Genomic DNA, 11,342 nt, shown 5'->3' on the forward strand with positions numbered 1-11,342 from the left:
TCGAGACATAACTGCGACCCTGTTGATTCCAGCGAGTCGCGCCGCTGTTGTTCCTTCTCCTTCTTGGCTTTCTTCTCGTCTTCTCTCGCCTCACGTCGATCGACAAGGTCTTGCAAGAGCAGGACTTGCTCGGAAACCTCTTCTTCGCTGCCTGTCCCCCTCAGCCTTTGAAACTTGTCTGTTTTCTTGAACGCTTCCACCATGGCGTCGTAATGGTCTCGAGCAGAACGATGTGGAATTTCCACCCCAAGACAAGCCGAAAGGTTCGTGGCGACGGTCTTCCAGCGCAGAGTCAGTGTACCGTATTCGCCATCATAGGGCTCAACGCGAAGCACTTCTCTTAGCAAGGCAAGGTCCATCTCGCTGCTCCAAGCGAGCTGCTTCTGCATCGGCTTTCCCATCGACAATCAAATTGAGCTGTGGAAGGTTGACGTACATCACCCTGCCACAGCTCAATTTGATTGGCTACGGCACTTCACGGACTTCATGGCAGAAAGTCCGCAAACCACCCCACTTTCCAGGCTTGTTTTGACGGAGAGTCTGAATTCTTCGGAGTTCGAATCGAAGTTCAAGTCTGGAAAGTCAGGATTCCGGACTTGCTAAACGTCCCTAATGATGTCGGACATGACCACAAGTGCAATGGAAACTGCCAATAGGCCGCCTCTCAACAAGGAGCCCAGTCCGCACTCTATTAAAACCCGATTTTCCGAATAAAACCCGATTGTTTTTGACCTAGACAACCGGGTCTTATATTAAAACCTGAAAAAAACCGATTTCAAGAAAAATACACGTTCTGTCACCATGCCAATGACAGTAGTAATCTGACTAGTACCCCAAAAGTACTAATAGTACATCGTCGACATTTTTCTTAAAAGGAGGTACGGCAACAGCAAAATTTCCATCTGCGACCGACGCAATCGCTTCGTGATGGTGGACCACGTGCCGTCGGGGCCGATCTTGGTGAGGGCGAGAAAGAGCAAGAATCCGTATCGGATTCATGAAAGCGTCCAGTTGGACATCATCGACTTCATCGAGTCGGGCATTGGATTCTCGGACGAAGAGGTCGCAGCTGCGTACAACGTTCGGCCCAAAGACATTGCGAAACTGCGACAGATCATCCCATGTTCGTGTATCGAGCTGCATCTCGACGTCTCGTCATGTGTCGATTGTAGTGAAGGAGGAGTATGGTGTCACGTCGTTGTCTGGCCGACGCGCCACGCGACACAACAGAGTACCTGTCCCTGACTCGATTAAAGTTGAAATCTTGACCAAGAATGCACTGGCCAAGTTGCCGTCCGCGACTGTCGGGTTAATGTACGGTGTGACGTGCATGGCGATCCACGTCCTGCGCCGAAACCGGGCCAAAATCTTGCGTCGGTACAAGCTCGGGCACAAGGACCTGCGCGACAGTCGCAAAGGGAGCAGGGACGCCATCGTACCGTTCGACGAAGAAGTGCTTCGTTGGATGGATGCAACCCCGGGTTGCAAGGTCCGGCACATCCTCGACTTCGCCAGGTCAATTGCCGCCGAGTACGGCAAACCACCATGGTTCAAGGCGACGTACGGGTGGTGGGAGCGCTTTCGCCGCCGCTACAACATCACCCGGTTCGGTGAGTTGATAGCTGACATGGAAGGGTACGACTATGAAGACGACAGCACTCGATGCGTTCAAAACACAATCCAAATCGACCACGAACCGAGGACAAGAGGTCATTCAGATGAAGCCATATTGAGTAGCGACGACGAATCTGTGGGCGGCGTTTCTGGGGACGACGGCGAGCAGGCGTGTGTGGCAATGGAAGACAAAGTCGCTGCTGAAAAACTCGATTCGGAACCTCCCGTTAGTGACGACGACTCTGTCGCAGCAGTCAGTGACAATGTCAGCGACGACAAAGTCGATGAAACCCCCCTCGCCGTCGGTAAAGCACCCCAGGGCGATGAAAAAGCCGGGTTATATGCATCAGAAGGTGACGATGCATGCGAAATTTACCCTATCAAGAAACCAATGCTTGATCGCGGCATCGACGACGATTGCAGGGACTTCCAAATGGACGATTGTGACAGCGAGCGCGCACGGAGAGCTCATGCTGGCAAGGCAACCATGGGTCAGCCTGAAGATGGTGCCGATGTTGTCTCAAACAACAACTTGTGCAAGGACGACGTGCACGGTGACGATAGAATTGCTCGGGCAGGCTCGTCCGAATCGTTGGCCAACGAAGACAAGAGTCCCCGTGATGGCGGCACTTGCGAAAGTCACAACGAAGCACCGAACGATCTGTGACGCTCATGTAACGTATCGTCTCCGTGTTGGCCACGTTTGTTTTCCAGCAGAACATGGATGGCAGGAACGATTTTGTGAGCGTAGAGCTCCAGTCGGGAGTCCGAGTTCTTCTCAAGTGCACAGGAGCTTGAACGTCGTGGAGGCGCAGGACGTACAATTTATAAAACCATCCTCCCGCCACGTATTGCCCACGAAATTATCCACATTTCCCTCTGGCTGGATCGTTCGAGTATACGACAGTGTATGGAATTTTCTCGAGTTCGACGATGCCAAGGCAATGGACGAAAAAAATCGGTCGAAGCGATGAGGTCACCGTATAGGATTGCAACCGCTTGTGCGCTCTGAAATGGATCCTTCGTGCGAACGTCTGGCATGCATGTGCGTTGGCCAAATGACATGGAGTTCACCGATACACGCGATACTTTCTGGAATCCTTTCCAACAATGAGTAAATATGCCATGGCTCGTGAGAACAGCAAAGCCCCACAACGGTGCATGCATTATTCTGCGGTGCTTGAGCCTTGTTGAAAACGCCCTCCATTGTGTAATACACGCTTCTTGATCGGTCGCGCGAACAAACCCACGGGTGGCTCGCGCATCCAATGGAAAAACGCATGCACATGCGAAAACCACTTTCTCTCGTGACCATGATGATCATGGCTAAAACGATCGGTGTACACCACCCACCTCATCTCAGCATGAGGTCAAGTGCTTCACACATGATAGCGAGACCTGTCATGCGTCCACTTTCAGCTTGAAATTGCATCGCGTACGGTTGTGCTGGCGCCTTGGGGCGTCCTCCCACGAAAGGATCCAAAGTTTTTCCATTTGAAGATCGACCTGATGATAACGCAAATTCTTCAGCTCGGTAAAAAATCCAACCCATAACGAGACATTTGTCAGGAAGTGATTCAATTGGCCAATCGTCGCGCTGTATTTCGTGTCAACACGTTTTGATTGGACAAGCGAATTTACTTTTTATTGTCGTCGCGGCTAAAGTCAAACGAAAATTGGCTAAACCGCTTGCTCCAGGTCTTTTTTCCCGAGGTGGCCACGTCGTATACGGCGGACGGCGGCCCATCCCGTGTAAACTCAGGGTCGACGTACTTGGTGTCTGTTTCACTCGACTGTGCAGTGGCCATGAACCCTCTGTCGCATCATATCATATTCGTACCAAATCGGGCTTCCAGTACGCTGGCACTTGGCGATTGTACAACTTGGTCCAGTTGATCGAGGCAAAGAACGGGTGGGACTGGATCGCGTCGCCCGATAGACGAGCTTTGGGGTCGCGGTTGAGCAGCCCTATTGCAAAATGCGTCAGGTAAACACATAATTAATCAACGCGCGAGGCACCCCGAACGAGCGACTTGGCATCGGCCGGAAAATCGGATGGAAAGCGCACGTCGGCATGAACAATGCGTTGGAGCATGGTACGTTCGTTGGTGTGGTAAAATGGACTCACTCCCACAATCATTTCGTACTACAGATGCGATGAAACAAACTTTAGCGGGAAATATGACGACTTGGTACCAGAACAATGCCAAAGCTCCACCAGTCATACGCTTTGCCATAGTCCCTGGTCCCGTCGGCGGTCTGGACAAGCGCTTCCGGCGCAACGTACTCAGCCGTGCCAGAGAGTGTCTTGACGCCGTGAGAGCTGCCCTGGATGTGCTGCTTGGATAAACCAAAGTCCACAATTCCAATGTGGCCCTCTTCGTCGATCATAATGTTGGACGGCTACACCGTTGAAAGTCGATGCCATGTATCACACGTCAAAATCCAGTCAATCTAAATTGGGCCACGCACCTTCAAATCGCGGTACAAAATGTTGAGCGAGTGCAAGTACGAAATTGCCAACACGAGCTCGGCAGCGTACAGTCGGGCATCGGCTAACGGCAGTCCTCCCCCTTTGATTGAACAAAATAAATCTCGTCAGCCAATCCAAACGACAAGAAGCTATCATTCCAAACATTTTGGCCAATCCAAAAATTAGCATGCGCAGGATTGAACCACCAGCACAACCTTTTTGGTTGAGGTGGTAAAACAGATCGCCGGCCGCGTAAAACTTCATGCCTATGCGAAAAAGCTGAGCCAACGCATCACGCCAGGCTGATGATCGTACCGAGGTAGAGGCGCTCGCTGGTCTGGAACGCAAACACGAGCGACGACACGTACGGGTGCTTGAGGCGCTGGAGAATCTGTCGCTCTTCCATGGCGTTTTGCATGTCGGTCGAATCCATCGCGCTCTTCTTGAGAATTTTGATCGCAAAGATGCGACCATCTTGCTTGTACCGGACCATCATGACGGCGCCAAAACTGCCGCGACCAAGTACGTTGAGCATTTCAAAGTCTTCGATCGTGAGTGGTTTTTGCAGCATGGACGACGCTACCGTCACGAAAAAAATTGTCAACCATGAACGAAATCGTCGATGGACGCACGAGGTTGCACGGAAGGCTTGGGCGGCGACGGAGCAGCCACCATCGACGGTGAAGCCGGCAGAGGTACTGGAATACTCTGCGCCATCGTGGGAAGAATCGTCGTGAGCTCTACCGTCAGCACAATGGTGGAAGCACCTGTCGCGGCATGGGCAAGAGCAAGTGACTATCGGGTCGAGTTCGTTTGCGCTCTGTGTGGTTCATAAAGTAGTGTTCAAGTGCGATTTGCACATTTCCACCTACACAGGCACAACCATGAAAGTCAAGACGCCACAGCGAGTCATGGACCTGCGCCATCCAGGTACTCGATGAGCTTTGCTTGCGACACTGTCGAGGACCCGCCAAGGACCATCCGCATTTGTTGGAGCTTTTCCATTGCAATCGGGCTCACAGCCGTGACTTCTTCGTCTTCGTGGACGCGGCTCAGGCGATTGTTGGACTGGTGTCTCTTCATAGGTTTCTCGACGCGAATGTTGAGCGGTGCCACGGATCGAGCTTTTGCGATGGACAGTGCCGCTTTCGACGTCAACGCAGCGCGAAAATACAGTCGCCAATCGCCCCTACAGTCATGAAATTGAGCTCGGCTATTGCGTTAGTCTGTCGCGATGGCGTACTCGGTGGACCGCGCCAGTCCTAGAAAGCAACGATGCACGTGGTTGAGGTTGTTTGACGCTGAGTTTGGCGCATCCGACGACTTCATCAAGCTGTTCCACGGCAGGTTTAGCGTCAGTCCAATGCTCTGAGTGTGACGAATGGCGATTTCACGGTCTTTCCACCGGTACGACGTCAGGAAGAACGGCTCTCCGACCGTCATGACGGTTCCAAGGGCCAACCCGCGCACGACGAACTTGTTTCTGTCGTCAGTGTCGTTCACCTTGTCAAATCACCATGGCATCATCAAAGCAAGAATGTCTTTTCAGTGGGCAAGTCACGTTGTACGTACAGGTTTCCACTGCAAAGCGTTGTTCTTCCGCGCGCACAGCCACAACCCATTGCACTCCAGCGACACGATGTCGCCGTTCCGAAGCAGCATGTCCGCGCCTACATGCTTTACATGTCATACACACAAGGTCACGTTTCAAAGGTAACTACCCGCTTTGCCGCGTTTTCGAAAACGCAGCACCTTGAACCGCTCGTTTGCCGCGCTTATGACGTCGACGGCGCCGGTCGTGAGTGACGCGGTCAAATTCAAGTTGCTAAGCATCCCGGGTTCGTCGAACGGGTGCACCGTCACCGGCATCGAGCTTCGAATGCTCTTCGTGAGATCGATGGGGATATCAGTCGTGGGTTGCTGGCTAAAGTACAAGTTTACGGCCGTCGACACGTCGTTCGAAGCAGCATGTAGACACGACAACAGGACACTCGTCGGCACGTCTTCTCCCAAGATCGTGCGGATCAATTCAAGCTCCATGTTTGAAGACAAGGCACCACCAGTCAAGCCACTACCAGCAGCATGAAGTAGTCCTTGCTGGGGCCGAAGGGGCGGTCGCCGAGACGCCATCACGGTCGTCATTTTGGCAAAGACGTGTGTTGGATGATGCGTATGGGAAAATCGACCAATCAGGGCGCAGGAGGTTGAAAAGAATACTACTCTAGGACTAACTAAAATCCTTTAAAAAGATCGGAAAAACGTAGTAAATGTACATGTCAAAATTCCGATAAATATTTTAGCGCTTCTTGATTGGTTGAGAAAATTTACATTATGTTGTAAAGTTGAAGGAAAATGCGATGGGGGCTTGAGCTCGTCCTTATTTCTTCGTCTAGCGATCGATGGACTATCGACTCACCAACTTGGAAGGCGAAAACCCTCATCATGACAATAGTTCCTTGGACCTTTAGTGACGTTGGGATCAGGGATTGTCGAGCTGGCCAAGCGACAGGTGGGGCAACAAATCTTGCACATTTTCAAGTCGTGTTTTAGTGTTCATCGTGACAAGAAAATGACTTTTTGCTGGATCATATACTACTTAGAGGGATCGTCACCACCGTGACAGGGATGAAAGGTATAACGTGTAGCAGCAGCTCACAGTCAAATCAAAATGCTCTCCGTGCCAGTCCTCTAGCACAAGTTCCCAACGCAAGCACTCTCTGGGTTTCAACCGGGATGAAAACCTACTCTTGTCCAAGCACCTGAATGAACAGGCATCCGACAGACGACTTCATGCGTCGACGAGATTCACGCGCGCGCCGCATGGGTGGGTTAAACAATTCATCTTGTCCAACAAACGAGGCCGACGCTTTTTATAGTAGGCGAGGCGTTGGGGGACAAGGACGCTGCATCGTCGGAAGAATCTGCGTTGCGTGGACACTCCTTACAGAAATTGCAAAAGCGGCGTTGGATAGCAACCACATGCACGGACGATTGCCATGAGCGCGTGGCGTTGGGTGATGTCGGTCCGATGCGGCTTTCATAAGTGCAAAGCCGTGGTGCTTTCCCCACGGCAACCACGCTTTCCATCGCACCCGTCAGCACGATCTCACACGGCAACCACTGAACGTCGGGAGGCTGTTGTCGATATTTCACCTCGACGTCGTTGGCTGTAGTCGAAAACGGCGGGGAAATTCACCAACCAATGCGCCGGGCTGTTTCGAAATGAATACATATCACGTTGTCTTTGTTTGAGTATGAAATAAAATCCGTTGAATTCAAACATTCGTATCCATGGATACGTTTGGCGAATGGGCGACCGCAGCGACTTCAACAAAACCCGCCCTGGCTGGGGCACACGTCCCACTCCATATCCGAAATGCACTTGAAGCTCGGACACGACATTCTCTGTCAATGAAGGTGGAGGCGCGCCGTTTTCGTCGGTACAAACACACCTCGGCCATGCGCAGCATTTCGTGTAGAAGACTTGGCGGAATCGACAAGCGTGCCGCCCTCCCATGCGCATGGATCGCACTGCCGTAGTTGCAGCACGTCGGGTGTGGGCCTTGCCGCTATTTTCCACGAGCATATTATCCTTGAAACGAGTCGACCTGATGAAGACTCCATGGGACATTTCATTACCGTTCGGAAGCGATGGAGGCGCAAAGGCGGCGGCTGCGCAATTATGTCATGTTCAACATTCATCGTCGTCCAGCCAATCGTCGTTTTATGTGCCGGAGCCACGCGAGAGGAATCCCAGTTCCATCCTCACGGAGGACCCACCAGCAACCACGCACTCAGCGTCGAGTCCAAGGCGACGCAACTTGGTTCCATTGCATCCCGTTCCATTGAAGTGTTTGTCCTGTGCGGACAAGCTCTGCGCCACACTTTGTGAGCCGTGGCCATCACCATCCCCCCCCCCGCCGCTGCGGCACAGTTGCTTTGTCCGAAAGTGCACTTCGCAGCAGTAGCTGGAATCGCCATTTCCCAGCCTCCGCCACTTCCCCGCCCCGCCTTCGGCGGATTTGTCCACGGATACGGACGATGGGACGACATACAACGATCACGTTTATTTCAGGGTCGACGTGGTATTTTAAAAAGTCGTCGTTTTTTTAATTGTCGTCTGGGAGATGCCCCTCACAACGTCACAATTGAATTGTCTCTGACATGGCGACCCAAGCGAAGTTGATTGCCCAGAAGACCGTGCGCGGCATGCCCGTCGACGGGGAGTCGTTGCCGCTGAAAGGCGGCGAAGACGGTGCCCACCACCGTCCGAATGATTTCCGAGCGCTCTGGGACATCATCACGGGGTCCCCCGTGAGCTGGCTCCTCGTCGCGATCCCGTTCGCCGTCTGGTCGTACTATGCTGAATGGGGCGCTGTCTGGGTGTTTTCCCTCAACTTTTTGGCCATGATGCCCCTCGCCAACATCCTCGGGGAAGCCACGGAGAACCTGGCCGAGCACACTGGCGATACGATTGGCGGTCTCGTGAACGCGTCGTTTGGGAACGCTGTCGAAATCATCATTGCGATCTTTGCGTTGAAGGCGGGCGAAATCGAGCTGGTCCAGTCGTCGTTGATCGGTTCCATGTTGTCCAACTTGCTCCTCGTCCTCGGCATGTGCTTTATCTCGGGTCACCTCGGCGGTGCCCAGGAATCGACGTTCTCTGGTGTCGGCGCCTCGATCAACATGTCGCTTCTGTTCGTTGCATCGTTCGCCATGTTGGTCCCGTCGTACTACTCGCAATCCGTGTCCCACGCCGACGAAGTCGACCACAGCATTGCTGTCTTGGGCTTGTCCCGCATGTCGGCCATCTTCCTCGTGTTGATGTATGTGCAATTGATGTTTTTCCAACTGGTCACGCACAAACCGGCCGATGCCGCGGTGGAAGGCCATGGCCCTGCGTTGTCCTTGGTTGGCGCGACGATCGTCCTCCTCTTGTCCACGATCGCCGTCGCATTCTTGTCGGAATACTTGGTCAGTTCCGTCGACGACTTGACCAAGTCGTCGGGCATTCCCAAAGCATTCATCGGTATCATCGTGCTCCCGATTGTCGGCAATGCTGTCGAGCACATCACGGCCCTCAAGGTCGCGTACAAGAACAACATGGAACTCGCAATGGGAGTCGCCGTCGGGTCGGCGACCCAAATCTCGCTCTTTGTCGTTCCTGTCTGCGTCATTGCCGGCTGGATCATGGGCCAACCCATGACGCTGGCGTTCAATACGTTTGAAGCCCTCACGTACGTCTTTACGACGCTGATCGTGTACGTCATCGTGGCGGACGGCAAATCCAACTGGTTGGAAGGGTCGATGCTCCTGACCTTGTACATCCTCGTCGGGTTGTCGCTGTTGGAGATCACGATTTAAGCGTCTCAATGTGTGCATTGTTGAAAAACCTTTGGTGCGCCAACCTAGTTTCCACACGCATGGTCCCGCCCAGGCATGATGCAGGGCTGTTGGCGGCGGGTGGGATAGGGTCCCGACGGCGCGGCCTCTTGCTGCACTCGGCCAACGTAAATCGGTTGCGACGACGTATGCAGTCGCACAGTGTGATGCCAACAACGAACGTGTGCACACTGATCGGTGTCTCATGCGAATGGACGGTGCCACAAGAACAGTAGGAAGTTGCGTGGCATCATCCCACAGGGGCTGCGCCAGTTCCCTCATGCATTCGATCCAAAGGGAGCAGGACGCACCAGCACCCCTTCGTGATGCACCAGAGCACGGACATCTCGAAATCGTTCTCCCATCGTCGCAGCGTGCTGCGGAGGTGGGAGTTACGAGGTGCGCCCAACAACATGGAGAATCGGCAATGTGAACAACGAGGAAACGATGTGCAAAGCCACATGAGCCAACTTAATTCGTGGCGTTGAGCTGCCACCCGTCGAATTTGTTGTACCGCTCTAGGATGTCGTGCGGGCCTTTGGCGTCACGCGGCTCTACAAAGCGCTTCCCCTCACGATGGCTCGTGAAATTGTGTGGTGTGCCAGTTTTCTCGCACTTGGTCCCGTCTTTGGGCAGAAATTGCACGTACATTTTCCAACAACGTTTGGGTCGTTGCAGGATGCGTCCTTGTCCCAGCGCACTGCCGCATCGTTGGCAGGTAGCCAATGTTGATCGCTGATGGCTAGAGAGGGGTGAGGGGAACCGATTGAATCCAGAAGTGAGTGCATTTGAATTAATCAGCTACATCCTACGTAACGACACTGCGGTCGGTTGAGATCTAGAATGCGGTTGGAGGAGATCGTGCAGGTGCAACCGCCTGTGTCGCCGTACTCCAACAGCCAAAGCATCGTCATGGAGTGGGGTTGTGGATTGAGATGTGCGTTGCAGGCAGCGTGGCGGCTGGTCTTGTTGCAGTGTTTGCCACCCAACCTGTGGACACGGTGAAGACGATTCTCCAAGGCAAGGCGCTGGAATCCACCCCGTCGTACGCGCTCACGGAGGTCAAATCTCTCTGGAGCCAAGGCGGCCTGCCCCATTTATACAAAGGCACAGTGCCGCGAGGTTTGCGCCTCATTGGAGCCGTGTTTATCTTGAGCGAAACGAAGAAGGTGCTAGAAGATCAAATGCACCGCTTTCGAGAATCGAATGTGGCGCTGCTTTAAGACGCTGAAAGACAACAGCGCCCTCGGTTAAAAAAAACGTGGCTCGATTGTTCCTGTGCAAATAGTTCATTACTAGCATGGAGCATTTCAAAATGCTGCGAAATATTATCGATTCAGTTTTCTTCAAAGCGTGCCACAAGGGGGCCAGGACCACAAAGAGGCAATGTACGTGTGTGGTTGACAATGCCAACCACGACATCAGCTCACGACAATAAACCGCAAAGATGCGTTGCGTAAACTGTCATAGCCTGGTTGGTTGGAATGCAATCACTACTAACGTTACTTGGAGTCACAAGAAGCCACCTCTAACGAATACAACTTGACAAGGAAGTTGACCAGTTGGATGACGACATTAGAGAAAAACAATCGACAGCTGTGAGATTTGAACTCACGCGGGTGACCCCAATAGATTTCTAGTCTATCGCCTTAACCGCTCGGCCAAGCTGTCGTTGTGAAATCCTCGTGGTTGCACCTGGACCACCTGACCCCGCTCAACCGCGACATTTGGAAGCACTGGAGTTCCGTGCCACTCGCCCGCCGACTCAACCCAGCGCTAGCCCTTCCCGACGCATTGGACATGCCGATTTGGTTGCAAACTAACCCGCCGTTCATGCTCCGCAATCACGCCTCGGGTGCTCGCTGCATCGCTC

The 11,342-nt window shown here is 53.1% G+C and overlaps 4 protein-coding genes and 1 non-coding gene across 11 annotated transcripts; 3 read left to right on the top strand and 2 right to left on the bottom strand.

Moving 5' to 3' along the window:
* Nucleotides 1–881: 881 nt before the first annotated feature.
* Nucleotides 882–2,499, top strand: H310_09732 (hypothetical protein). The gene is made up of 2 exons (XM_008875884.1): nt 882–1,123; nt 1,173–2,499. The coding sequence occupies exons 1-2, from the start codon at nt 928–930 to the stop codon at nt 2,279–2,281; spliced, it is 1,305 nt and encodes a 434-aa protein (XP_008874106.1). The 5' UTR covers nt 882–927; the 3' UTR covers nt 2,282–2,499.
* Nucleotides 2,500–3,231: 732 nt separating this feature from the next.
* H310_09733 (AGC protein kinase) lies at nt 3,232–6,257 on the bottom strand. 7 transcript variants are annotated; one of them, XM_008875889.1, is made up of 13 exons: nt 5,809–6,257; nt 5,660–5,757; nt 5,331–5,590; nt 5,005–5,276; nt 4,855–4,907; nt 4,720–4,795; nt 4,403–4,666; nt 4,303–4,353; nt 4,087–4,187; nt 3,811–4,017; nt 3,634–3,760; nt 3,455–3,582; nt 3,232–3,407 (listed from the first exon to the last, which is right to left on the bottom strand). In XM_008875889.1, the coding sequence occupies exons 1-13, from the start codon at nt 6,227–6,229 to the stop codon at nt 3,252–3,254; spliced, it is 2,214 nt and encodes a 737-aa protein (XP_008874111.1). In that variant the 5' UTR covers nt 6,230–6,257; the 3' UTR covers nt 3,232–3,251. The 7 variants fall into 7 exon arrangements, with proteins under 7 accessions (XP_008874111.1, XP_008874110.1, XP_008874108.1 ...); XM_008875888.1 differs by having other exon boundaries at nt 4,855–4,955; XM_008875886.1 differs by having other exon boundaries at nt 3,455–3,760.
* A 1,978-nt stretch (nt 6,258–8,235) lies between these two features.
* On the top strand, nt 8,236–9,991 carry H310_09734 (calcium/proton exchanger). Its single transcript, XM_008875892.1, has one exon. It carries the CDS (start codon nt 8,252–8,254, stop codon nt 9,449–9,451), a length of 1,200 nt encoding a protein of 399 aa, XP_008874114.1. The 5' UTR covers nt 8,236–8,251; the 3' UTR covers nt 9,452–9,991.
* H310_09735 (hypothetical protein) lies at nt 9,904–10,754 on the top strand. Its single transcript, XM_008875893.1, has 2 exons — nt 9,904–10,187; nt 10,418–10,754. Exons 1-2 carry the CDS (start codon nt 10,046–10,048, stop codon nt 10,690–10,692), a joined length of 417 nt encoding a protein of 138 aa, XP_008874115.1. The 5' UTR covers nt 9,904–10,045; the 3' UTR covers nt 10,693–10,754.
* A 305-nt stretch (nt 10,755–11,059) lies between these two features.
* H310_09736 lies at nt 11,060–11,140 on the bottom strand. Its single transcript has one exon. It is a non-coding gene; the product is annotated as a tRNA-Ser (tRNA).
* Nucleotides 11,141–11,342: the final 202 nt, after the last annotated feature.

This window comes from Aphanomyces invadans (genome assembly GCF_000520115.1).
Source record: "Aphanomyces invadans strain NJM9701 unplaced genomic scaffold supercont1.22, whole genome shotgun sequence".
NCBI lineage: Eukaryota > Oomycota > Saprolegniomycetes > Saprolegniales > Verrucalvaceae > Aphanomyces > Aphanomyces invadans.

What these genes read in the sequence shown, in the direction of transcription:
- H310_09734 (XM_008875892.1), top strand. Translation starts at nt 8,252, where the DNA reads ATGGCGACCCAAGCGAAGTTGATTGCCCAGAAGACCGTGCGCGGCATG.
- H310_09733 (XM_008875888.1), bottom strand. Translation starts at nt 6,229, where the DNA reads ATGACGACCGTGATGGCGTCTCGGCGACCGCCCCTTCGGCCCCAGCAA. An exon ending in CAGCGAGCGCCTCTACCTCG is followed by an intron (nt 4,354 to 4,402) that starts GTACGATCATCA and finishes TTTTTCGCATAG; the next exon opens with GCATGAAGTTTTACGCGGCC. An exon ending in TTTTGTACCGCGATTTGAAG is followed by an intron (nt 4,018 to 4,086) that starts GTGCGTGGCCCA and finishes TCAACGGTGTAG; the next exon opens with CCGTCCAACATTATGATCGA.
- H310_09732 (XM_008875884.1), top strand. Translation starts at nt 928, where the DNA reads ATGGTGGACCACGTGCCGTCGGGGCCGATCTTGGTGAGGGCGAGAAAG. An exon ending in ACTGCGACAGATCATCCCAT is followed by an intron (nt 1,124 to 1,172) that starts GTTCGTGTATCG and finishes TGTCGATTGTAG; the next exon opens with TGAAGGAGGAGTATGGTGTC.
- H310_09735 (XM_008875893.1), top strand. Translation starts at nt 10,046, where the DNA reads ATGGCTCGTGAAATTGTGTGGTGTGCCAGTTTTCTCGCACTTGGTCCC. An exon ending in CACTGCCGCATCGTTGGCAG is followed by an intron (nt 10,188 to 10,417) that starts GTAGCCAATGTT and finishes TGTGCGTTGCAG; the next exon opens with GCAGCGTGGCGGCTGGTCTT.